The sequence below is a fragment of the Capsicum annuum genome, chromosome 10 (assembly GCF_002878395.1).
Source record: "Capsicum annuum cultivar UCD-10X-F1 chromosome 10, UCD10Xv1.1, whole genome shotgun sequence".
NCBI classification, from domain to species: Eukaryota; Viridiplantae; Streptophyta; class Magnoliopsida; order Solanales; family Solanaceae; genus Capsicum; species Capsicum annuum.
The window spans coordinates 1,023,321-1,050,549 of record NC_061120.1 but is presented as its reverse complement, the minus strand read 5'-3'; the positions used below and the strand labels follow the sequence as shown (position 1 = coordinate 1,050,549).

At 34.8% G+C, this 27,229-nt stretch overlaps 3 protein-coding genes across 13 annotated transcripts; 2 read left to right on the top strand and 1 right to left on the bottom strand.

Moving 5' to 3' along the window:
• The first annotated feature begins 1,292 nt into the window (after positions 1-1,292).
• On the top strand, positions 1,293-4,861 carry LOC107845046 (fasciclin-like arabinogalactan protein 1). Its single transcript, XM_016689328.2, has 2 exons — positions 1,293-2,030; positions 3,805-4,861. The coding sequence occupies exons 1-2, from the start codon at positions 1,431-1,433 to the stop codon at positions 4,456-4,458; spliced, it is 1,254 nt and encodes a 417-aa protein (XP_016544814.2). The 5' UTR covers positions 1,293-1,430; the 3' UTR covers positions 4,459-4,861.
• A 1,483-nt stretch (positions 4,862-6,344) lies between these two features.
• LOC107845047 (nudix hydrolase 2) lies at positions 6,345-11,833 on the bottom strand. 9 transcript variants are annotated; one of them, XM_016689331.2, is made up of 11 exons: positions 11,708-11,833; positions 11,497-11,576; positions 10,198-10,247; positions 9,269-9,481; positions 8,644-8,709; positions 8,232-8,369; positions 7,767-7,844; positions 7,631-7,681; positions 7,512-7,546; positions 7,103-7,211; positions 6,345-6,992 (listed from the first exon to the last, which is right to left on the bottom strand). In XM_016689331.2, exons 4-11 carry the CDS (start codon positions 9,425-9,427, stop codon positions 6,783-6,785), a joined length of 846 nt encoding a protein of 281 aa, XP_016544817.1. In that variant the 5' UTR covers positions 9,428-9,481; positions 10,198-10,247; positions 11,497-11,576; positions 11,708-11,833; the 3' UTR covers positions 6,345-6,782. The 9 variants fall into 9 exon arrangements, with proteins under 9 accessions (XP_016544817.1, XP_047254296.1, XP_047254294.1 ...); XM_047398340.1 differs by having other exon boundaries at positions 9,269-9,530; positions 11,708-11,829; XM_047398338.1 differs by having other exon boundaries at positions 7,512-7,681; positions 9,269-9,530; positions 11,708-11,830.
• Positions 11,834-24,386: 12,553 nt separating this feature from the next.
• On the top strand, positions 24,387-27,015 carry LOC107845672 (ycf20-like protein). 3 transcript variants are annotated; one of them, XM_016690118.2, is made up of 3 exons: positions 24,387-24,664; positions 25,505-25,695; positions 26,464-27,015. In XM_016690118.2, the coding sequence occupies exons 1-3, from the start codon at positions 24,614-24,616 to the stop codon at positions 26,912-26,914; spliced, it is 693 nt and encodes a 230-aa protein (XP_016545604.2). In that variant the 5' UTR covers positions 24,387-24,613; the 3' UTR covers positions 26,915-27,015. The 3 variants fall into 3 exon arrangements, with proteins under 3 accessions (XP_016545604.2, XP_016545602.1, XP_047254290.1); XM_016690116.2 differs by having other exon boundaries at positions 24,397-24,735; XM_047398334.1 differs by having other exon boundaries at positions 24,401-24,735; positions 25,554-25,695.
• Positions 27,016-27,229: the final 214 nt, after the last annotated feature.

The window sequence follows — 27,229 nt, the reverse complement described above, 5'->3', positions numbered from 1 at the left end:
ATTATCTGTATTAGTAGTTATAATATCAGTATTATTTCAAGATGATGTATCGTTTGTTCTATTACTTAATGAATTTTATTTATGATATTATTGAGTGCGATAATTTCTATTGTATCTTGTTATTTTACTATTTCTTTTCTAAATTGTTTTTTTCTTGAATTGAAAGTCTAGTGAAAACAGCCTCCGAGAATATACTGAATATGTTGTTGTTATTTTTTGTTTCATATTTGGTTATAATGATAAATCATATCGGAATTAATTATTTTGAAATAACATTATTATTTTTTTTGACTTTCAAGATGGGATAATTAATCTCGGGATAACACCCCTTATTGCACTAGGTCAATCATGATATATATTTTCAACTTTATACCCACTTCACAACAAGAGATCCACTTTAATATCCCCAACCCCATCCTTCCCATGGCATGGGCTGTATACATTTTATCTTTATTCGATGACATGGGCTGTATACATTTTATCTTTATTTAGACTTGAATTTATTGAAATATATTGAATATGTTATTGTTGTTGAAATAATAATCTCAAAGATGAAATAATTAATCTCGAGATAATATTGGACTAGGTCAATCATGGTAAATATTTTTGAACTTTTTTCCTGCTTCTCAACACAATTGAGATCTACTTTAATATCCATAACCCCATTCTTTATTCCACCACACACTCTCTGCGTCATCTAAAGTAATATTATATATACACCGTGTACATTTTATATTCTTGAGCACGAGGTCTATCGGAAACAATCTTTCTATTTCATCCGAGGTAGTGGTATTAATACCCTCCCTAGACCCCACTTTGTGGGAATATACTGAGCATATTATTGTTGTTGTATGTTTGTTTTTTTGTGATTTTTCATCCAGTGTCCGGTACCCGCATTGAAGCCCGACTAAACCGAATCGCACCGGGTAGGCCTCATTCGGGGCCCTCGGAAACAATCTTTCTACTTAATCCGAGGTAATGGTATGAATACCCTCCCCAAACCTCACTTTGTGAGAATATACTAAGTATATTATTATTGTTGTATGTTTTGTTTTTTTTTTGTTTTCCATCTGATGTTTCATATCCGCATTGAAGCCCGACTAACCCAAATCGCATCGGGTAGGTCCCATTCGAGGATAGCGCACCCAACAGAGTTTCTCCATGACCAAGGTCGAACCTTTGACCTTTAATTAAGGATAGATCAGCCCCATCCATTGCACTACAGCTCATGTTGGTGTTGTTATTATTGTTGAAATAACAATGTAATAATTAATCTCGCCTTGTTGCACTAGGTAAATATTTTCTAACTTTGCACCCACTTCACAATACTTTTAAGACCTACTTTAATATCCATAAACCCCATCTTCTTTATTCTACCACACACTCTCTCCTCTCTCTCTCTCTCTCTCTCTCTCTTCTCTCTAGCAACAATGCAGCTCCGGTCAGTGGCCGTGGCCGCGGTGGTTATTCTCTCACTATTGCTCTTTCCTCCACCTATTTCAGCTCATAACATCACACATATACTGGCAAAACACCCAGAGTTCTCAACCTTCAACCACTACTTAACCTTAACACACCTCGCACCAGAAATAAACAATCGTGAAACTATCACAGTATGTGCAGTGGACAATGCCGGAATGAACCAGCTACTATCCAAACACCTCTCGATCCAAACTATCAAGAACGTAATATCTCTTCACATTCTTTTGGACTACTTTGGTGCGAAGAAGCTACATCAAATAACAAACGGAACTGCATTAGCTGCTACGATGTTTCAAGCTACTGGTTCAGCTCCAGGTTCAACTGGTTTTGTTAATATAACGGATTTGAAAGGTGGTAAAGTTGGGTTTGGTCCTGCTGAGAATCATGGTAATCTACCAGCTATGTTTGTTAAAGGTGTTGAAGAGATACCTTATAATATATCTGTTATACAGATTAGTACTATGTTGCCTTCTGCTGTTGCTGAAGCTCCTACACCAGAACCTAGTCACATGAACCTTACATCTTTAATGTCTGCTCATGGTTGTAAGGTATTGTTAAGATTTGCCTTCTAAGTATTTCTTTTTCCTACTTATTTGTTGTTTTTTCGAGGCTTTTTGGGGGATGTTTGTGATTTTTGATAGGTAGTTCACAGTATTAAGGGTGAACCGGAGAGCCTGTTTGAGTGGTCAAACGGACGAAATGGCGCAAACGGACTGTTTTAAATCGATGGGGGTTAGCCACGGTTGTCTTGGTGGGTTCGGAGCCGGGCGTGTTTTGAGCCGAAAATCGATCGGCGGCCCTCAGGCGAGCTGTGTGGAGCGGGTGTCTTGTTTTTAAGAATGAACTACTTTACTTTTTAGTTACCCTTTCTTTTTTAGATAATGTTTTATTTTCAACTTTTCACGTGGCATATTTATGACCAAGATGAAAGGTCATTTTGGTACATTTGACACTACTTTAATTTAAGATCACAAAATTTTTTTTTATTTTATTAAACTTTGTGTCAAGTCAAAATAGATCATTTTTTTTAAACGGAGCGAGAATTATTTAATGGTGTGTTATTATATTTTGTTGGTTGTTTTTATGTTCTCATGGTTGCAAGGTATTGTTAAGATTTGCCTTCTTAAGTACCTTTTTTTTTTCCTACTTATTTGTTGTTTTTTTTGTGGTGTTTGGGGATGTTTGTGGAGGGGAAGCTTTGGAGTAATTTGTAAAGTTGTTGTCATGTAATCAGGAGGTCATGGGTTCAATCGTTGAAAATAACCTCGGACAGAAATGAAAAGTAAGGTTGCGTACAATACACCCTTGTGGTGAGGTCCTTCCTCGGACCTTGCGTATAGAGGGAGTTTTAGTGCACCGAATTGTCCTTTTTTAGGGATGTTTGTGATTTTGAATAGGTAGTTCATCGTATTACTCTGTTGGATGTCTTGTTTGTTTTTATGTTCTCAAATTGGTATACTGTTATGTGTCATGAGTCGAGGGCCTATCGGAAACAACCTCGGCGGTGGTATGGGACTTCATACACTTTACTCTCTCCAGATTTCACTTTACGGTGAGTATGTTGTTGTTTTGTTAGTATTTATTTCCTCTCGTACTTTCCTTGCGTTTTTTTAAGTATACTTTTGTCTGAACTGAGGATTTATCATAAACATAATTAGTCTAGTATCTCTTGGTGTAATCTCTGTCGGTGTATTTGGTACAGAGGAATATGTTTTCTATGAAAAATATTTTTTAGAAAAATAAATAAGTTTTAATTTATTTTTGTGTTCGATATGCAATTAAAATATATTATTTTTAAAATTATTTATATATATTTAACATAAAATAAAGAGCGGAGAGCAGGGGTGGAGTGGGTGGGGACTTCTATTTTCTCTCTACCCCTAATTTTTGGCAATAGTAGGCAGCTCTATTATTGTCCTTGATATTTGTATCAAAGTTGTCAGGTATATAGGGTGGGGTGGTTGGGTGGATGGAGGGGGGGTATTTGGCCAAATGAAAATATTTTTAAATTTTTTTTTAGCCAAATTTCTTATACCTTGTACCAAACGATCCCTTAAAGTAGAGGGAAGTTCTTCGTACGCTATATACCGTGTAAGTTGTTATATACATTTGCTTAATGTAACACTATTACTTCCTCTGTTTTAATTTGTCTGACCTATTGTCCTTTTTAGCTGCGTTAAAGCGAACGATTCTTTCTCTTTTTAACAACTTCTTAAGTTCTACTTTCCGCTTTACATGTTGCTTTGGTCGTTAAAAGGGGCATGAACTACATTTGACATATCTTTGATTATCGTAATTCAAAGTCTGTTTCCATCCCAACAGGTATTTGCAGAAACTTTGTTGAAGTCTCCAGCTGAGAAAACCTTTGAGGATAACGCTGATGGTGGCCTAACAATTTTTTGTCCCGGAGATGATGCAATGAAGAACTTCATGACTAAGTTCAAGAATTTAACTGACGATGGAAAACAATCGTTGCTCGAGTATCATGGAGTACCAGTGTATCAATCAATGGCAACCTTGAAATCGAACAATGGAGTGATGAACACCTTAGCTACTGATGGAGCTAAGAAGTATGACTTCGTAGTGCAGAATGATGGCAATGTGGTTACTCTAAAGACGAAGATTGTGACAGCGAAGATAACTGGAACGCTTGTTGATGAGCAGCCTGTTGCTATCTTTACGATAGACAAAGTTTTGATGCCGAAGGAGTTGTTTAAGGCTGCAGAGGCGGATGCTCCTGCACCTGCACCTGCAGCGGCACCAGAGGCTGATGCAGAGTCACCTAAATCAGCTAAGAAGAAGAAACATAAGGCGCCTGTGGCAGCTGATACACCAGCAGACTCACCGGCTGATGGACCAACCGATGATTTTGCAGATTCTACGGCTGATGATGATAATGGTGGCGGGTTTAGGTACAGCGGTGGGACTGTTGTTGCTGGAGTTTTGAGTATGTGGTTTCTCTTTTTATTGCTTTGAGTTAAAATGGTGTTTGAAGGGCAGCCCTGGAGTGACCGGTAAAGTTGTTGCCGTGTGATCAGGAGGTTGCGGGTTCAAGTGAGACCCTTTCCCGAGTCTTGTGCATAGCGAGAGCTTTAATGCACCGGACTGCCCTTTATGAGTTAAAATACTTTTTATTGTGAAATAATTGTTGTTATTCATATTGTAATTTGTACTTTTTGTGTATTATTTTTTTTTTGGTCAAGGCTTTTTGTGTATTATTAGAATAGAATAGCTGGAAGTCTTTTGTGTCTTTTTTTTGGTTTGTTTGAATACTTTTTGTTCTTTGTTGTTTCTTTGGACTATAGTATATCAATTTATGACTTATGAGCTCAATATTTTTGGATATTGAGCTGTATAAATCATGTCAAGACTTGTATAATACTTCTTTTTCGTCCATATTTTCATATTTTTTAAACTCCATCCAGTCAAACTACATCGTATAAATTGAAACTTTGTGTTCCATTCTTGGGTTTGTAGTGGACCATAGGAGTAATTAGTGGTAGATGACTTAAGGACAGTTGCTTGTGAGTTCATGACAGCTATCTACGTTTCAATGGCCATCAAAATATATTTGTTTATCTCACTAGGTGGTGCTAGGTTGGATAAATTGTGCATGTAGGACCAGGGGGGAATGTAGGATTTTAAACTTATGGATACTTTGCTTAACTCCTTAACAACCACTGGGCCTTCCACCATCTTTGGGTATGGGTTCCTATCAATATGTTATTATACGTTAACAATATTTTAAATATAATTATGGAGTTTCAAAAAAATTAGGGGGTTCTCAAAAATCCCCCAAGTCTATGGTAGATCCGCCCCTATGTAGGGTTAGCTCGATGTACTAAACTTTTCGATATGCACGGATTCGAGGTTGGGTCGGATCACAAAGGTCTATTGTAGAAGCAAATCAATCATTACTGAGTATTGAATATTGTAGTTAACTCAACGAATCTTCTCTAAACAGATTTTTCAGACATAAAAGGTCAGCTCGATGCATTAAAACTTTTGTTATGCGTGGGGCACGAGAAAGGTGCCGAACCACGAGAATTTATTGTACACAACCTTATCTTATAAGGTTGTTTTCACCTGTGATCTCCTAAATCAATCACATGACAGTAACTTTACCAATTATTCCAACGCTCGCGTTTGAATTTTGCAATCATAAAAAGGAACAAGAAGTTACTTTTTGTCTTTATCTCATTCTTGCTACATGAGCCAAAACAAGACAACACAATTCTTTGCCTTTGCAAACAGTCAAAGGATGTCATAAGCTTTTCCTTTCCACCAAGTTATGCTTTATTCCATATAGTACAGCTCCCAAAACTAGTGATTTTGTATTGTACAAGACATCCTTTGTCTTACTTGTTGATGACGGTGATGTCAGGGTCAAACTTGCACGCACTTTTACTATTTAGTCAAATATCTGTCATCTTCCACCAACACAAATACAGGATAATAGTGCTCTCTGGTCGTTGTAGGTGCACCAAATAGCAATTGCATATATGATTTTACACTGACAACAAGGGATGTTTTTGTGAAACGTTAAAGGTTCCTCATCCCTTAATCAGAAGTATCGAGTTAAGGGTCTTGTGGAATCCCGATTAATAGTGTCAGTTGATTCTGAATACGAGATGGTTAATACCAAAAGAAAATAAGACGACATGCAACCATTAACACTTTCGTTCAAGTAACGGATTCTAGCCAACTGAAAGGATCTTCTGATCAATCCAGAGATCATTTGAATTCCATTAGTAATGAGGATTCGGAATAGCACACATAGATTAATCAAAGAGAGATTCAACAACGAAAAGAAAGATCGATTCTTTGAGATCCTTCTTTTCTTCAAACGGAACGAAAAGAGATAGAATCAGGCCCGATTACCGAAATATAATACTAAAGAGAAAGTTGAAAATATACATCATATAGGATTGAAACAATTACTATAAAACTATTAGAGATAAGCATCCAGTACCCCCTCGAACTATGTCCAAAGTTGCTACGACACACTCCAACTTCACATGGGTCCTATTACCCTGAACCCAATTATAGCGTATTTTTGTCATCTTTTTGTGCTGACATGACACCTTTATTCCATAAAAATGGAGCCCACGTCAAAGCAGCTAAAAAGGGAAACAAAAATACACTGAAATTGAGTTCAGATGGGTAATAGGACCCCTGTGAAGTTGGAGTGTGTCGTAGCAAATTTGGTCATAGTTCAAGGGTAACATGCTTTACTCAAACTATTAAATTATGAATTAGATCAAATTAGACTTACAAGTTTTGATAACCAAAACATTCCTTCAGAGATGAGCTGCAGAGTTTTCGTCGTTCAGACCATCGTTGTTGAGATACAGAAAACTCGCGCCAGCATCAAAAAACGATGTTATAGGCACAGGAGTAAAGCCCGGGTAACCCCTTTCGGCCTTTGTCAAGCATAAATCTACGATGTACTTGAATAGGACATGTTTCTGAACAAAAGGTTGAGCTTCATACTCTTCGATTGGCATCCACTGAAAGGCGGAAACACCATGTTTAGATTTGTTACTTATTAGAATTCTTAGCTCGGCCATTGGACTCGAGAATACTGTTACAAATCCATAGAATTGAACTTAAGACATACCTGGGCTGCCTCGATTTCTAAATCTTGCTTTTGAATGTCGAATGATAAAGGGCGCATCATGCAAATGAAGAATAAGTCCGACTTCTCAAACAACGCCTTGTGTGTTTGCCTGTCGATAAGAAATGTTATTGCAGACGATATCCAGACATGACCACATTTTCTAGGTATGACAGACGAAAAACTTCTACAATGACAGAAGGTTGCGTGTTATAATGCTTTCTATGGTTCGGAACATACATGTATTTGAGTTCATTCAAAGAAAATACTCGATTTGTATGAAAGGAAGTATCATCGATTCAGAATTAGAGCGACAACGTGGTGGGGAAAACAGCATAAGTATACAGATTCAACTCGAACTCGAACTAGAACTAGAACTAGAACCATTCTTTTTTCAAGCACGTAAGTATACCTGAATGCAAGAACTTCCAGAAATTCAGTATCGATCTGCAATAAATGGAACCGACGAATCTTAGAGAAGCAATAACGGTCACACGTACAGTAGGAAACTTCAGTATTCGATAAACTTACTCCTGTTTCTTCTTTTACTTCTCTTATCGCGCCTTCAAATATATCCTCACCCTGCAGAATAGAACTTTGAATACAGTTTAGATGGCGCGTGACTAGTATCTGCTGCTGTTTTTAGCTCAACGGAGCATGTGCATACCTCCTCGACAACACCAGTTGGGATCTTCCATACTGCAGTTCCCTTTAATCTGCCGCAATTTTCTTGGACAACGAGCAACTAAAAGCAAAAGATTTCTCGCGATCAAAATATGTTTCCTCCATCACAAAATGAATGTGCAATCTAACTATTTAGGCACCGAGATCACTTATAGGTCAGTGGATCTATCATTACGTAAAAAATTTAGAGTCGAGTAGAAAGATTTGAAGTGTACGAAAGCTTTTTTTCACAGGTGTGAAATGAAAATAAGCTTGGGTGTTGTTGAAAGCAACGTGCAATCATCTTGAAGAACCATATGAAGAAATAGGCGCACGCTATATATACATACCACTGTAAAGTAACGGAAATGTAATCATTCAAACCGGAAGTAAGATACAGAGCGACCCAGAACGATCACAGACGAACAGGAGCAAAGAGTTCATATAGTGAAAGTAGCTTTGAGTTTACCTCTCTTTTGTCGTTTAAGACAATAGCGCCAATACCCACTCGGTGTGAGGCATTTGCCGGGATGGTATTCTCAGTTTTGGGAATCCAATACACGAGCATTAGGTAATGAGGTTCCGCATGGTGGTACCAAAACCCTTCCTATAGTCAATGTCACACACATTTGGGTCAAGTTTGTATAAAAGCTCGTAATATGTTTTCCTCGAACTAAAATATGATATGAGGCAAATAAGAACTCGAGTTCATGAAACGATGTTGTTATGTAGTTTCGTAAAGTAGATTTCATTGACGTACATTCAGATTCAAGGGTGATATCTAATATCAACTTCCAACATCTTAAAGAACAGCATGATATATCGCAATGTCAACACGAACACTATCATATTCAAGTTCGAAAAAAGTATAGTGAAATTACCTCAACGGCAGTTTCAACCAAATTTACGCATTCAATTGGCAATTTGATCCAGACACCCTTCTTCCCCTGCAAAATATATAACATTATAAACACTGTACTAGACGACTATTATCGCCATGCAGCTCATTTCGGCAGTAGTATGATCTTGTGACGCTGTAAGATGTCACAACATCATGCAAGTCGAAAACTCCCAAAACAGCCTTTATAAAAACTGCAGGAGTCTTGTCAGCTAAACGTAAAACTGCTGAGTCAAATTTAAGTAAGTTTGCACCACCATTGCCGTCAACAAAAGCGTCTCATTTTATACAACATTAACCATAAACACAATGGTGAAAGAACTTCCTGGTTAAACAGAAGATTCACTTATTCTTCATACAATGCTTTTCATTTGAAAACTACTCTTCAGTTCCAAACAAGTTGGGGTTGGCTATATGAATCCTCGTTGCTTCGTTTAAGCTCAACTCGTGTCATCATCGTACAATAACATGAATAACAAATAAAGAAAGAAAAATAAGATAATTTAGACGATTGTGGTGTGCAGTGGTTCTACTTTTCAACAAGTGGACAGTCAACATCGAGATAATGCTCAACTTTACTCAAAACAAAGGGAAAAAAGGCAGCACACCTGCAACCTCCATTTGGATAGTGAAGCTTTAAGCATGTTTTGGAAGACAATCGGGTCCATAGGCTCCTTAAATTCCACTATAACTCCTCCATGGTCATCATTTACCGCAGAAAGCAATTGATCCTTCTTGACACCATTTTGAAACACGAGTTTTTCCATAGGATCGCAACTTAGTTCAAGCTTGTGCTGTATAGAAACTTCTACCAGCGCGGCCTGGAATATCCAATCACTCAGGTACACAAACCAAGGAAATGAGACAAACCTAATTGAAAGAGAAAATTACGGAAAGAAACAACAATGTTCCTAGAGTGAACAGTTCCAGCTCATCAAGCAAGAAATGTGTAACTTACACCAAATTACATGTTTATTACAATCAACTACGCCTCAACTCCAGATTAGTTGAGGATTCGCAAAAACAATGATCATAAAGTGGTCAATGAAGTGGACTGAGGACATGAGGTCTGAGGTTTAAATCCCAACAAAGGCAAACACATTGGGTTATTTCTTAATTCTTTCCATCGCTCCAACCCTTGGTGCATAAACTTATCCTGTACTTATACCGGTAAGGTAGTAGGTAGGTATACACACATGGAAAATTTTGCGGTGAGTAATAGAAAAGCAGAATTTCACGCAAAAGAACCAACTGTACTATAAAATTGTTCCAAATCACTTATGCAGGATAATGACTTTATCCTTCGGAAAATACATCTTAGTTCACGAAGTAGAATTAAAGTAGATAATGTACTTAGTTCACTCCAACTAATCTGAGATTATGACATAGTTGAGTTGACAAAAGAATAACAACAAAATTCGTCTACATAGATCCTTACTGTGTTTCTCCATTTAAATTCGTCTCTGATCAAACATTATACAAAATAGTAACAAAAATACAAATGAAAACTGATAACTATATTAATGCTTGTACTCACTCTAAAGGTTGTTAAACATGTAGCTTCAGCTCAGAGATGCTCCCAAATCTCTGCAAAATACGAACAGCTTACAACAACAATTACTTCTCAATCCCAAATAAATTACACATAGGCAATATTAATCCTCAATAATTGTGTTTTTCAGTTTAAAGTATAGTACGAGTAGTAGTAGTAATTAAAATACAAATAAAATTACAATAATGTAAAGGTTGTTGAAAATTTTTAATTCTTCTTCGACAGCAGAATACTTAAGAAATACTCTCAAATTTCTGAAAGTGAAATTGCTGCAGCTGAACAAAATAAACAACACGTTAACAATTACTTCTCAATCCCAAATAAATTACGCATAGGTAATATGAATCCTTAATAATTGTTTTTTTGTTCAGTTTAAAGTCATTAATATTATACAAAATATTACTAGTAGTAGTAGTAGTAATTAAAATACAAATACAATTACAGTAATGTAAAGTTTGTTGAAAATGGAGCTTCATCACCTCTTTGAATTTTTCTTCGACAGCAGAATACTTAAAAACATTCTCAAATCTCTAAGTGAAATTGGTGCAGCTGAACGATTTTTTATTTTTTTTCAGTTTAAAGTTATTAACATATGCAAAATAGTAGTAGAATAAAATACAGATAAAAATTATAATGATGTTAGTAACTCACTATAAAGGTTGTTGTAAATAACAAAAACTTTTGAACTGAAAAATGATCAAAAACACACCTAAAATATCTCAAACTTTTCGAGTTTCCTACCTGAACTAACACCAACTATTTATCAAAATCTTAACTATCAAGTGTTCCTTTTCAGCTAGAGAACTAGCACAACTGATAATTCTATGTATTTTCATAACTAGTTGATGACATTTTAGCTAGAAAACTCGCACACCTGATAATTCTATGTATGAAACTCGAAAAAAATCGAGATAATTTAGGTGTATTTTTCTTTACCTTCCCTCTAAATCACAAAGACTTTTTGACCTGCAAAATGATAAAAAAAAACACCTAAAATATCTCAATTTTTTCGAGTTTCCTACCTAAACTACCACCAACTATTTATCAACACCTTAACAATCAACTGTTCCTTTTCAGATAGAGAACTCGCACACCCGATAATTCTATATATGAAATTCAAAAAAAAAACGAGATAACTTAGGTGTATTTTTTACCTGAAAAATCAACAACACGGATACACAATCAACAATTCAACTAGTTGGTGACATTTTGAGCTATAGAACTCGCACACCCGATAATTCTACGTATGAATCTCGAAAAATTATAATGATTTTAGTAACTCACTATAAATGTCGTTGTAAATGGAGCTTCAGCTCTTTGAATTTTGCTTCGCCTCGTAAACTCGTCGGAGATTCTACCGAACTCTACAAATAAACAGCAAAAACAACAATAATTACTCATCAATCTCAAATAATTTGGACATAAACTACATGAATTCATTGAACATTATACAAAATTAGTACTAATAAAATTAACAATAATATTGTTACTCAACTGGAGCTCTGCAAGTGAAATTGAGTGGAATTGAAATATTGAAAATGAAAACGAAATAAATAAGGCGGGGTGGGGCGTCCTGTAGTGGTAAAGAGACTAATGTGCGCCCCGTGCGTAATGAATCATGGTCACTCCACTAACACGTTATCATTGTTTGTTTGTTTTTTGTGTTTTTTTTTCGATGTTTGGTGTTAGTTCGATTAATGTAAATTCGTGTCGTATGGGATCACTTGAGAAAGCGATTCGTACTACATATTTTTTTTTTATATTTAGGATTCGAATTCGAGATCTCTAATTAAAAAAAATGTGCAGTACCATTCACTGCACCACTTCGTTGATGGTAACACGTTCCCATTGTTTCTTTTCTTTTTCTTTTTTGGTTTATGTTCGATGTTAGGTATCTACATTGAAATCCACGTATTTGTATCGTATATGGTTCATTCGAGAAGCGGTTCCTACTATGAATATTTTCATATCCAGAGTTAAATTCGAGACTTCTGATTAAAAAAGGAGAATTTCTATTCACTGCACCACGTGGTAACACGCAAGGACGAAGCTAGCATATATTCAGGGAGTTGAGCTCATTCGAATTTCTTTCAACGAAAGATTACACTATTTATACATGATTAAAATTATTTTTTATGTATATATAATAGATGATAAACGCCCTTCAACTAGTTTGTGCGTGTATTTTTGAACCCTTCATATTCAAGACTCAAATTCTAGAACTCTAATTAAAAAAGAAGCAATCATATCTACTGCACCACATCTTTGGTGGTAACACGCTCCTATTATTTTGTTTTTTGGTTTATGTTCAGTGTTGGGTACCCGTGTTAGAGTCCGACTAATATAAACTTGTGTCGTATAAGTCCCATTTAGATAAGCGATCCCTACTACAATTTTTTTTATATTCAGAACTCAAATTCGAGATCTTTTATTAAAAAGGGAGTAACCATATCTACTGCACCACATGATAACACACAGGGGCGAAGCTAGCATATACTCAGCAGGTTCATCCAAACTTCCTTCGACGAAAGATTACATTATTTATATATGATTAAAAAAAAAATTATATATATAATAGATAATGAAGCCCGTTCAATTAATTCTATGTATACTTATACATTTTTAATAAAAAATTTGACTCCATCACCGATCAGACATTCCCATAGTTGGTTGCACCATTTGGGTTCCCATTTCATTACGACAGCCGCCACCATGAATGGATGTCTTGCTTTCGTGCTAAAAATTTACTTGCAACTCATTTTTTACGTCACTAATGTTTGTTTGTACATATTCCTTATTTTTAAATTTATAATAATACTAATAATAACATGTATACATAATTTTACTCTTATTTAATGAAGATAGTAAAATTGTTTGAGATGAAATTTCGATAAAGTTATCCATATAAATGATAATAAGAAAAGAAAATATAATAGTGAAAAAGTCATGCTGAAAATAATGGAGAATAAAAAAATAATAATGACAAATAATAAAATAATTAAAACGAAAGTAATAAAAACGTCAGATAGTTTAAAAAAATTGAAGGAGTATAATGATAATAAGGAAAACTAGACAGCGTTCAATTACCTGCTAACGTTCTATCATCGTGTCAGGTCCTCGATAAGCTACAAATGTGTTATGTTTTGTCTAATCAATTCGCTTTAGTAGTACTTCCGCCTATCCTCTACTTCTCCTCAAACCAGAGATAAATTTGAGGATGAATTTTGACATTGACACTGACACCTTGCACTAAGATCCATTAAGATCCAAGCAAGTCATGGGGTTCACACTCAAATGATTCTTTTTGTATATTAAGAAAGTGGATATCGTTGGTAACTGGTAAGACTTTTTTTTTTTTTTTTTTCTCATTTGGTGTCTGATATTTACATTAAAGTTTAATTAATTTAAATTTGCACCGTGTAGGGCCCATACGGGGGAAGCGCTCCCTGTTAAGGATTTTTTTATACCCAGGACTCGAACTCGAGACTTCTGATTAAAGAAGGAGCAACCTCATCCACTGCACCACATCCTTTGGTGGTGGTAAAACTTTGGATTACTAATTCACTTTTATAATTAATCATCTATCTTCGAAATTTACTGACCTGATTAATATAATAGGTAAATGAAAAAAAAGGCAGTTCGATGCACTAAAACTTCCGCTATATGCGAGATCCAGGAAAGGGCTCCACCAAGACTTGAAATATACTTTCTATGATAATCGAAATCATAAATTATGATCGACAAATAATACGAGAGTTGTCAGCACTATCATCTTTATAAATTTAAGTTGCTTAAATCAGATATATTTTTAAAGTCGAAGTTGAAGAATGATAAAAAATTTATACGTAAATTAATATTTACATGAAGTCAATAAATATATGACATACGTTTATACGTAAACTTTTAATATTTAATTTCATTAGTTTCATAGTCAAAGTTGATACATTTGGCTTTGAATTCAAAGTCAAGGAAATATTTAGTTTGACTTCAAATGTAATAGATGATTCTAATGACATGATGTTTTTGTTTTTTTTTTTAAATTTTCACTTAGTGTCGGATTCTGAGTTTGATTAATTTAAATTCACATAAAAAAAATTCATTTTGAATGGTCTTTTGTAAACAAAAATAATGATATCTTTACAGCTCACACTGTAAATCAACTTACAACTAGAAGTAATAAAATACTTAGCATGTATACTTTATGATGGGGACATATTCAAAATTTTAACTTAATTAGATATATTATTGTGTTTGATTGAACTTGCTCATTCTGCCTCACGAAGCAAAAGTAGGATGAGCCTGAAAATACACGTATAACAATATAAAATTTATTTTTTGACGTATGTATGTATGTATGTGTGTATGTATATATATACATATATATATTATCAATCTTTAAGATTCACGGTTCACTCATTCATATCAGTACATTTTTAGTTAAGTATATTATTGAATTCGATTGAACTCGCTCATTCTGCCTCACGAAGCCAAATTAGGATGAGCCTGAAAATACATGTATGACAATGTAAAATTTATTTCTTACATATATATATATGTAATAGTATATCTTAAATTTTCGTAGCTTCTTTATACGTTTATTTTTTTATATTTTGAATTCACTTTGCGAAAAATAATAACTTTGCTGCATTGCATGCATTATTATTCTTTCAAACTTCATAGAAAAACGTTTTTGCATGCAAAATAATGCTTAATTAATTAATTATCCATTGGATTTATTCTTATTTTAATTTTAAGATTTAATTTAATTACCACGTAGTGTTAACTGACTAAACCCACTAATTACCACTTCTTTCATCCACTAATTAATTAACTACCATAATCTATCTAATTAATTTCCATTATAAATACAAATTAATACTCGAACAGAAACCTATTAGCAAATTAATTAATTTCAAAACCTTAGTTTTAAAATACTCATTAAGCTTAAATTATTCTTCCTAGTTATTATGGCTACTAATTATTTTCGATTTAACGTGTTCATCCTCTCTCTTGTTATTATGTTCATGTTTGTTTCAACCATCTTTGTGTTATCTTTTCAGTATCGAGTTAGTGGTAAAATCGGTTGGATTAAGCCAATTGGTAACGAATCGGAGACGTACAACGAATGGGCTGCTAGAAATCGATTTCGTATCGGAGATACACTTTGTAAGTTTGTATAATTTCTTTTTTCAACTTATACAGAAAAATTCGTGAATATACTATGAGACGAACATTGTTGGTAATTTGAGATTTTCTCCGTAAATTCGTTGGAAACCAACTTGTATAAGTACATTACGTTAAAAAATTCGTAAAAAAAAAATTGCGGTCGCTAGTTAGTTAGTATATGTATATGTGTATTGTATATTATACATATATATTGGTTGTTTTTTTCAACTTATACAAAAAAAAATTGCGAATATAACATCGTTGGTAATTTGAGATTTCCTTCGTAAATTCGTTGGAAACCAACTTATATAAGTACACTGCGTTGAAAAATTCGTAAAAAATATTTACATTCGCTAGTTAGTATGTGTATATGTGCATTGTATATTGTATATTTATTGGTTGTTTCTTCTATTGAGCGACTATTTAAGTACCTTTTTTGCAGATTTTAATTAGGGGAAAGGACAGAAATGACACCTAAAACTAAAATAATTTCACAAAACTAGCACCTAAATTTAAAAATCCAGTAAATAGCCATTAAGGGATGAGCGCACATATTCCCCTCAATTCTACATCACAATTCGGCCCTTCCCGTTTTATGTACTGGACCGACTTTTCATCTTTAATGGACCCATATTTTTTTTTAGGGAAAAGGATATGGTGTGACCATTTTAAAAAAAAATGGACCCATAATTGAAAAGGTGGACATGCTGTAGCCAGCCGGCTAAAGTAATTCCCTTTTTTAGTAATTTGGTCCAATTGGCCACATGTACTCTCTATACTCAATTGATACATTTTTATACCACATTGATACACTTATATACTATATTGATACACTTTTTTTAAAAAATAAAATAAAAAAAATTCTATGCAAGCATATGTAGTCCCTATACCTAATTGATACTCTTTTATACCACATTAATACACTTTTATATTACACTGATACACTTACAGTGTCCATATATTCAATTGATACTCTCTTATATTAGATTGATACATTTTTAGAATGCACGTAGAAACTATATAGAGTCTTATAAAATCCGTATCTAAATAATAATTGTAGTTAAAAATTATATAAAATGTGTATAGAAATGCTATAATTATTATATAAAATATGTATATGTATAAAAACCGTATAATCATTATATATAAATATAAATATGATAGACGAACTCGTATATTTTCTCAAAGTCACGAAGTTGGAGTACTTTAATTGAAATTTAATTGTCAGGAAGTTGAGTACTGAAAAGTCAAAGTCTTGGATGACAATAATTTCCTCCAATCCATAGAGAGTGGAAAAAGTTGTCAGTTTCCTCTCACTTTCTCAAAGCAAACAAAGAATGAAAAAAAAAAGGTAAAGTTTCCTCCAATCCATGTTTTTTTTAGCTATCATTCAACATCAACATAACGCTCATCTTTACTCAAAGGCTAAGGGAAAAACGGCATCCCACCTGCGACCTCTATTTGGATAATGAAGTTTCCGATCTAGAGTCATGTCCTCAGCAAGCAAGTTATAACTGCCCTATCGTACTACAAACAAGTGGACATTCAACTATAATTCAGTGGGCGAAGCTACAAACAATTCGAAACATTCAACATCAACATAACACTCATCTTTACTCAAAGCTAAGGGAAAAACGGCATCCCACCTATGACCTCTATTTTGATAATGAAGCTTCCTATCTAGAGTCATGTCCTCAGTAAGCAAGCTATAACTGCTCCATCGTACTACAAACAAATCGACATTCAACTATGATTCAGTGGACGAAGCTACAAACAAGTCGAAACACTTAATATCAACATAACACTCATCTTTACTCAAAGCTAAGGGAAAAATGGCATCCCATCTGCGACCTCCATTTGGATAATAAAGCTTCCTACCTAGAGTCATGTCCTCAGTAAGCAAGCTATAACTGCTTCATCGTACTACAAACAAGGCGACATTTAACTATGATTCGGTGAGCGATGCTACAAACAAGTCGAAACATTCAACATCAACATAACACTATCTTTACTCAAAGCTAAAGGAAAAACGGCATCCCACCTGCGACCTTCATTTGGATTATCTAGAGTCATGTCCTCAGTAAGCAAGCTATAACTGCTCCATCGTACTACAAATAAGATGACATTCAACTATGATTCAGTGGGCGAAGCTATAAACAAGTCGAAACATTCAACATCAACATAACGCTCATCTTTACTCAAAGGCTAAGGGAAAAACGGCAACACACCTGCGACCTCCATTTGATAATGAAGCTTCTTATCCAGAGTCATGTCTTTAGTAAGCAAGCTATAACTGCTCCATCGTACTACAAACAAGACGACATCCAACTATGATTCAGTGGGAGAAGCTAAAAATAAGTCGAAACATTCAACATCAACATAGCGCTCCTCTTTACTCAAAGGCTAAGGGAAAAACGGCATCCCACGTGCGACCTCTATTTGGATAATGAAGCTTCCTATCTAAAGTGATGTCCTCAGTAAGTAAGCTATAACTGCTCCACCATACTATAAACAAGTCGACATTCAACTATGATTCAGTGGATGAAGCTACAAACAGGTCGAAACATTCAACATCAACATAACACTATCTTTACTCAAAGCTAAGGGATGAACGACATCCCACCTGCGACCTCCATTTGGATAATGAAGCTTCCTATCTAGAGTTATATCCTTGTAAGCAGATTATAACCACTCTATTGTACTACAAACAAGTTGACATTCAACTATGATTCAGTGGGCGAAGCTACAAACAAGTCAAAACATTCAACATCAACATAACGCTCATCTTTACTCAAAGGCTAAGGGAAAAATGGCAACACACCTGCGACCTCCATTCAGATAATGAAGTTTCCCATCTAGAGTCATGTCCTCGGTAAGCAAGCTATAACTGCTCCATCGTATTACAAACAAGACGACATTCAACTATGATTCAGTGGGCGAAACTACAAATAAGTCGAAACATTCAACATCAACATAACGTTCATCTTTACTCAAAGGCTAAGGGAAAAACGGTATCCCACCTGCGACCTCCATTTGGATAATGAAGCTTCCTATCTAGAGTCATATCCTCAGTAAGTAAGCTATAACTGCTCCACCATACTATAAACAAGTCGACATTCAACTATGATTCAGTGGGCAAAGCTACAATCAATTCGAAACATTCAACATCAACATAACACTATCTTTACTCAAAGCTAAGGGATAAACGGCATCCCATCTACGACCTCCATTTGGATAATGAAGCTTCCTATTTAGAGTCATATCCTCAATAAGCAAGTTATAACTACTCCATCGTACTACAAACAAGTCGATATTCAACTATGATTCAGTGGGCGAAGCTACAAATAAGTCGAAACATTCAACATCAATATAACACTCATCTTTACTCAAAGGCTAAGGAAAAAACGGCAACACACTTGCGACCTCCATTTGGATAATGAAGCTTCCCATCTAGAGTCATTTCCTCAGTAAGCAAGCTATAACTGCTCCATCGTACTACAAACAAGACGACATTCAACTATGATTCAGTGGGCGAAGCTACAAACAAGTCGAAACATTCAACATCAACATAATGCTCATCTTTACTCAATGGCTAAGGGAAAAAAGGCATCCCACGTGCGACCTCCATTTGGATAATGATGCTTTAAGCATGTTTCGAAAGACATTCGGGTCCACAGGCTCCTTCAATTCAACTATAACTCCTCCATGATCATCATTTACCGCATCAGGAAGCAAGTAATCCTTAGCTTCTTGACACCATTTTGAAACACGAGTTTTTCCATAGGCTCTCACAACTTATTCCAAGTCTCGCACGCTTGGAATATCCAAATCGCTCAATTACACAAACCTAATTGAAAGTGAAAAATTAAGGACAGACATAACATAACTATGGCAAAAGTTGCTACGACACTAGTCAATTTTAATTGCATATTTTTGTGCAGTGACCTTTACAGCCATTTTCATATAATTTTAGTACTATCTAAATGTATCGTGGATTGTTTAATTTAATTTGGTATTTGATAGAAATAGAATTTAGTACTCTTCTAAAATATTTTTGATATTGGTGAAATTTTTTAAGTGATGATATATTTATATTTTATAATAAATTTTACGATTTATTAATATTTGAAGGGGAGATAATAATTTTAAAAAAGTTAAAATATTATTATTATATAATAGAAGTGTTGTTAAAAATAATTTTCTATTAATTATGATATATTCAAGACATTATAATTATTTTATTACGAATTTATATAATACTCAAATATATATGCGTTGTAGAAAATTAATTGGTATGGCCACCGCCACACACTTGGAAATGGATGGATGGACCACTTTGCTGCCACTTGCCCATAAACTTGTGGCATAACTTTATTAAATATGCAATTTGACTTTTAGGTGAATATATACACGTCCATATTTTTGTTTTCGGGTGTTGTTTCTTTTCTTTAGAAAATTGATTAAACTTCTTGGTTTGCATATAAGTTAAAAGATGTTGTGAAAAATATTTTTTTCGATGTATTCAAACTCGAATTCTAATGAGATATTATTTGGAGGCATCGCGAAAAGATATTATAACTTTGACGTCCTGATAGGCTAGGTTTATGTAACGAGAGGGAATCATATTGATAAGGAGAATCATAACCACATATATTGAAATAAGAATTTATCATAGAAACAAAGGGAAAAATAGAAAAGAGAGGTTCCAGAATGTTAAAACTTTAGCTAAGAAAATAAAAGACAACTTCTTAACATAAGCCCTAATAGATTATATTCCTCTACTATATATCGACATCTTCCCGGGGTCCCAATTGTAATCTGACATCTTCACAAATAGGACCTGTATCTTGGTTAAGTTCATAACAGTTTACCTATCATTAGATTGAGCTTATTTACTGGAATTGTAAACTATTATTCTGGCTTTAAATAAGTGCTTGTAGATGCGTATTATTTGATATATATAAACTGTTTTATTTATTTGGATTAGGACTCCGTTCTAGTAAATATTGAAATATTATTTTTTAATATAATATAACATCTATTACTTTAGGACGTGAAGTTAAATTGCAAAATCTTGAATTTATCCCTTTTAATTAATATTAGCGGATGATTATTTAGACGTTGACATTGTTATGGTATAGTATGGATTTTAATATTACCGGTGGGTAACGTTGACATTGTTATGGTATAGTATGGATTTTAATATTACCGGTGGGTATGGTTGCTATGAGTTTCGGTTCGAGTCCGGCATTTGACTATTATGGTTACTATGAGTTTCGGTTTGAGTCCGGCATCTGATTATGGTTGTGGTTCTGCAGAATTTCAGTTCGAGTCCGGCATTTGATTATTATAGTTGCTATAAGTTCTGGTTAGAGTCCGACATTTGACTATTATGGTTACTATGAGTTTCGGTTCGAGTCCGACATCTGATTATGGTTGTGGTTTCGCTGAGTTTTGGTTCGAGTCCGGCATCTAATTATGAATTCTATATATGTGGCCTATCGTTATTAACCACTATGTCCGGTTCGAATTCGGCACGTGTCCTCTCGTTACTACTCATTGGTACCGATTCATGTTCTATATACATCTGGATGACTAAATAACTTTTTGGGATCAGCGCATTTATAGAGTATTTATGTTTATTTTCATTACTTGTGTGTCTCACCGGACTTATGGGGGTACGGTTGGGTTAATTGTCTTCTTCAGTGTGCCTAGCGGGCTTATGGAGGCTCAGTTAGGTTGTGTTTGATTTGTCTGTTATTGTTGTATTATTTATTTTTCTGTATTGCTTATGTTTATTCCTTTACAGCCGTCGCGTAGCTTGGTAGTTGTTTACCTTTCCATCCCTATTTACTAATGACTTAGATTATGCGCTGGCATTGTAGTTATACCTTTTCTGTATTGAGCTCAGTCGGCCGATGATGCCTACTGAGTACCTGTTGTTTTGGTGCTCATACTACACTTCTGTATCTTTTTCCTGATGCAGATCCGGGTACTAGCAGTCGGCGTTGACGTAGTTCATACCTTCTAATACTGATTCAGAGTAGGTAAACTTGCTATCATCCGAGGCTGATCCTCCTCTATCTACTCTAGTTAGTCTTTTGCACTCGAGACTACTTGTGTAAATTGTGTACATTTTATATTTTTGTCTAGTACGTTGGGTACCTTTTAGTAGTGGCTCTAGTACTGACCTTATCAGGTCTTGGGAGGGATTCGTTTGTATATTTGATCCTTTTTTTAATCTTTTATTTGGTCTCTGCTTGTTAGACCGTTACCTATCATTCTGCACTATGGCTTGGCTTGGCTTGCTTACTGGTGGGTTAAAGTATGCGTCATTACGACTTGAGAAATCGGGTCGTGACATTTTGTCACCTTTTTGTGCTGACATGACATCTTTATTACGGGATCCACGTCAAAGGTGTCATGTCAGCTAAAAAGATTGACAAAAGGTATCACTTCAGCTAAAAAAGTTGACAAAAATACGTTAAAATTTATTTGTGAAATTGAAAGGTGTTGTAGAAACTTTGACCATAGTTCAGGGGTACTAAATACTTTACAACAAAAACAATGATCGTAAACTGGTCAATAAAGTGGGTTGAGACATGAGGTCTCCGGTGTAAATCCCAACAAAGGCGAAAACATTGGGTAATTTCTTCTTTTCTTTCCATCGTCCAAGCCTTGGTGCATTGACTTATTTTGTACTTATACTAGTAAGGTAGTAGGTACCTACTAGAATTAGTGTGAGCATGTATCGGACGCAATGGCGGAAAAAGGTTTGAAATATACTTAAACTTTGACGAAATTTACTGTAACATGCCTCAACTTTGCCGGATCCTATGACCCCCCTAAACTATTTATTATCGTATTTTTATGACATATATTTTGCCCAACTAGACCATTGCTTGAATACACGCGCACTGGCACGTATGAGTTTGAAATGGTCCAACTGAACAAATATATGTCATAGAATTATGATAATAAATAGTTGAGGGGGTCATAGGACTCTCGTAAAGTTAAGACATGTTACTACAAATTTCGCCTAAGTTTACAGTATATTTCAGACCCTTTTTCCCATAATGACTATAACAAAATAAATGATAAAGCACAATTTCACGCAAAAGAACCAACTATCTACTTTTCATCAAATATTTTAGAACTTTGAATTAAACAATTTAAATTTTCATATTAATAAATAAAATTTTTACAATAATATTCAAGGTAATGTATTACAAGTAAATGACTAACATCTTATTAATTAAAGGGCAAATGCATCGTTTCCACCTCAAACTATATCCGAAAAATCTAAGCCACACCTAAACTATACTAGTGACCTATTACACACCTTAACTATAAAAAAGTGATACTTTTTACACCGTGTCAGGCATTACACCACTTGCATGTGGTGTGATGTTTTACACGCGCTGCCACGTCAGCTCCACATCAACACCACGTCAGCATCATTTGAAAAAATAATAAATTTATTATTTTCATAAATTCTTCTTTTTTCTTTCTTCTTTTTAATTTAAATCTTTTTTCTTTCTTTCTTAAAAGTGAATTTTAAAAAATATCATCTCCTTCAATCCTTCTTCTTTTAGTTAAAATCTGGGCAAAGCCCATTTACTGATAAACAAACGAATTCGATCAGATCAAAGCAATTCGAATCTGACAAATAAAATCACTTCAATCCTTTCACTATTTCACAATTTTCGCCATTTTTTGTGAATTCTAGAAACCCACAACCCAATTCGATTAAATTCGAGCAAATCATAACCCAGGCCGTAAAATGCAAACACAAAACTCAATTCTTGAAAAATCAAGAAACCCACAACTCAGTTCAATAAAATTCAACTAATTTACAATTCAATTCGTAAATGCAAGAAACTCGCAACTCAACTTCATAAAATTCGATAAATTTAAAATTCAATTTGCAAAATTCGAGAAACCCACAACACAATTCAGTAAAACGCTAGAAACACATAATCGAACTCATGAAATTCAAGATACCCACATTTCAATTTTGTAAAATTTGAACAACCCACTATCCAGCTCGTGAAATTCAAGATACTCATAATCGAATTTTATAAAATTTGGAAAACCCACATTCTAATTTAAATTAAAATTGAATAAATTTCGTCTAAATAATACCCAGATTCACAGAGAAATATCAATTATAACTTGAAATGTGGGTTATGGGTTCGAATCCAACTCGTATTTTTCTTTAGTAATTGATGGGATTATATTAAGTAAAGATATGTCTTAAAGACTTAATACAAAACAAAAGTCACTACTATTCCAAGCAGAAACTGTTTAAGAGCTTGTAGTTGGGGCCAAAATTGAGTAACCCACATTTGGTTCTAACAAAATCAAAAGGACATAGCACTAATAACAAATTTCTTCCTACTTATAATAATAAAGGAAAATAAATAAAAGGGTAAGTGAATTTGTGAATTTATTGATGAATTGATGGAGGTTGAGAAAAGGTAAGGAATAGAAAATGGAGTTGAGGAAGAAATGAGAAAAGAAGAAGGAAGTTAGAGATGAAAAGTAAAAAAGGAAAAGGAAAAACAACTTAAAAGGTAAAGAAAGAAAATAAAAATAATATAAATATAAATAAAAAATTAATTAAATATAATTGATTGATAAAATGCAATTGAATAATGACACGTGTGTGTTTTAATCTGCTTTTAATTTCCCTTGCTGTTTTTCACGCACCTAAAACGAGTGTAAACAACGCGCTTTAGAATGAGTGTCGCGGGGAAGTAATAGTTTTACTTTTTTATAGTTTAATTGTGTAATAGATCACTAGTATAGTTTAGGTGTGACTTAAACTTTTCGGATATAGTTTAGGTAGGAAACAATGTCTTTTCCCTTAATTAAAACATGTTCTTCCTTTTATAAATAGTATTATTATTGCGTGAAGTTAAATAATTAATGTTTTCTAAGAATACTGTATTAAAAGAAAAATTGCTCTAAATTACTAATAATAATATTGTTATATATATATATATATAATGCCTCATATTAAGATGTAATTTTAGATCATTAATTTTATTGAGAGGAGATGTATGATGTAGGAGTAGTCATTTTTTTCGTTTCTGACCCAAGTATAGCCAACCTGGGTCGGCGTGTAAGGCCACAGAACCTTTCTGTGTGCGGCTCTACAACCATTCTGCCCCATACCCATAAACCCACAATTTTTATCTTAGAAGGCAAATAGAGTTTCATCTTTCTCTGGATGCATAGGTGTCATTTGTTGTGGGGTGTTATTGAATCAAGATTTGTTAAGGTGACCTCCCCTCCTACTTCACAGGCGCAATTACGATTATATGTATGCTTGCTTTTGTTCGAATGAATGTGGTAAACTTTTTTCACAGCATCTCTTGAAATTGTTTTTAACATTTGCCAGTATTATGCAATTTTTGAAGTTCAATAAATTGATAGTGTATATTTGAGCCGAGCCCTGCGATGTTTGTTCTAGGCCTTTTTACTTTGAAAACTTTGAATGTTATATCCATTCAGGAATCACAATTTTTCGCAGTGTTGTATCATGACAGGGTTAGGAATGAAATTATTCGGCAGTGGAGGATAAAATGCTGGAAGTGAGGTTGAGGTGGTTTGGTCATGTGATGAGGAGGGGCGCGGTGCCCCAGTTCGTAGATGTGAGAAGTTGGCCTTGGAAGGTTTCAAGCGGGGTAGGGGTAGACCGAAGAAGTGCCGGAGAGAAGTGATTAAGTGTGACTTGGAGCAGTTACAGCTGACTGAGGACATGACCCTGGATAGGAAGTTATGGAGGAATTGCATTAGGATAGAGGGCTAAGGGTGTGAATGAGTCGCAGTCAGTATTTAGGTTGAACTTGGTGTCCTGTGTTTGGCAATGTACAATATGTTAGTGGATGTCGTACATATGTTATTTTATCTTGTTCTATGCTTTTGTTGCTCTTTCATACTGTCTTTTGCCTTGAGCCGAGGGTCTATCGGAAACAGTCTCTCGACCTCTTTAGAGGTAGTGGTATGGACTGCGTACACTCTACCCTCCCCAGACCCCACTATGTGGGAATATACTGGGTTTGTTGTTGTTGTTGTATCATCAAATAGTTTCTGTTTTCTTCTTTTGTATGCTTTACAGTTCATGGCATATAGAATGAATGCAATCATGTTGCCGTCTCTGGCAGCAGCAGCCGAGAATGAAAGCCTTGGACAATTGTTTGTAGTTTCAAGAAGTTCACCTATCCTGTATTTCTCCAACAACAGTCTAGAAGCAACTGAACAAATTCCAAAGATTGGTCTAAAATGTATGCCATCTCCTAATATTATTAGGTAACCTTCAGAATGTTGGTTTTGAATCATGTAAATATTTGCTTGCCTTGACATTATACTCTTTCTACTAGTGTCTCCGTGACACCATATGAGTTTTTGGCAGTATGATTAACAACATCTCGTTAAATCTGCAAGCTTGTAACTTGCTCTTCAAACTTTTATTCAAGTAGACATATCTGTGCATTAGTTAAGTCTTGTAACTTTCGCTAGCTTGTACAGTTAGGTTATCTTTTGTTCGTTTTTTTCTTAGTGTAAAGTGTCCGAATATGCTACTAACGAGAGAGAGACAGAGACTTTATTTGGATTCTAAATTTATCTGAGGGTCGTACTGTTTTTTTCCTCACATGTACAGAATTTAAAGCACTCCGTTTGTGCTGTGTTGTGAATACAGGGTTATTACCTTTTCAAATTCAAAAGAAATCAAAGAAAGAATTATTATCAATCTGTCTGTCTCGGCATCCAACGGTGCTTGCTAGTGTTTGCGTCTGTGCTCCATTTTAAATAACTAATTCTGTTTATGCCTTAAAAAAAGTCTGTTTAAAGTTGGCCTGTATGTATGGGGTCGAATGAGATCTCTATCAATATGAAGGCTTGCTTTAAGAAACTATGATGTTGCTGGAAGTGTGTTCGGGATCATGTGCATTTCTAAGTCAATAGAACTAAGATGGAGAAAATCAACAAGATACATTTGTGGTACAAATAGTTAGTTATTTATTTGTTATCCTGGTTTTGTAACTCAAAACAGACCCTTTGTTTTGTAAAAAGCAGGTCCCGGACAAGAAGACGTGGTTCAAGAATAGCATTTGCTCTGGATACAGGAAGAATTCCCAGTAGTAGTAGTGATGATCAAGATGGCCTCAATGGTGATGGTCGTGATCTAGGTGGGACTCGTTTGGGAAGGATAGTAGGTGCTGGAGCCAGGCAGTTGTTGGAAAAGATTAATTCAGCTCGGAAAAATTTTCCTATGAAAGTATTTCTGCTTCTCCTAGGTTTTTATACTGCAAATGCCTTGGCTACAATCCTAGGGCAGACTGGTGATTGGGATGTATTAGTAGCTGGAGTCGTCGTAGCTGCAATTGAGGGAATTGGAATGCTCGTGTATAAAAAACCACCTTCTCTTCCGTCCAGGAGGTTTGAGTCTCTCGTTTCAATGGTGAACTACTGGAAAGCTGGTGTTATTCTTGGTCTCTTTGTTGATGCTTTCAAACTAGGCAGTTGATTTTCTCTGTAGCAACCTTTGAGTTCCTTTCTCAAAATGATTGATTGTTACCTCAATGCATTCATCTCCTATCTATACTTAACTGAGAGTTGAGGTGCTAATATTTTCGGTGCAAATGTATGTATATTTAATATATAATTGCTTTCCAATTCACTTTTAGATACCTTTCTGTTATATCAGCAGGGGTCAATAGTGTTGCAATCTCCCATGAGATTTGATATATATATATGTGTGTGTGTGCAGGTGAGGACTGCGGATGGCGATTCAGAACATTTCCCGGTCTTGACAGGGTTGTATCAGAGATCTACTCTTAGC

Excerpts from the sequence above, each read along its gene's own strand:
- LOC107845672 (XM_016690118.2), top strand. The coding sequence starts at position 24,614 with ATGCATAGGTGTCATTTGTTGTGGGGTGTTATTGAATCAAGATTTGTT. Across the intron at positions 24,665-25,504 it reads TTGAATCAAGATTTGTTAAG|TTCATGGCATATAGAATGAA; the intron begins GTGACCTCCCCT and ends TATGCTTTACAG. Across the intron at positions 25,696-26,463 it reads CCATCTCCTAATATTATTAG|GTCCCGGACAAGAAGACGTG; the intron begins GTAACCTTCAGA and ends TGTAAAAAGCAG.
- LOC107845047 (XM_047398338.1), bottom strand. The coding sequence starts at position 9,427 with ATGGAAAAACTCGTGTTTCAAAATGGTGTCAAGAAGGATCAATTGCTT. Across the intron at positions 7,682-7,766 it reads CAACTGGTGTTGTCGAGGAG|GGTGAGGATATATTTGAAGG; the intron begins GTATGCACATGC and ends TCTATTCTGCAG. Across the intron at positions 6,993-7,102 it reads TAGAAATCGAGGCAGCCCAG|TGGATGCCAATCGAAGAGTA; the intron begins GTATGTCTTAAG and ends TCCGCCTTTCAG.
- LOC107845046 (XM_016689328.2), top strand. The coding sequence starts at position 1,431 with ATGCAGCTCCGGTCAGTGGCCGTGGCCGCGGTGGTTATTCTCTCACTA. Across the intron at positions 2,031-3,804 it reads TGTCTGCTCATGGTTGTAAG|GTATTTGCAGAAACTTTGTT; the intron begins GTATTGTTAAGA and ends CCATCCCAACAG.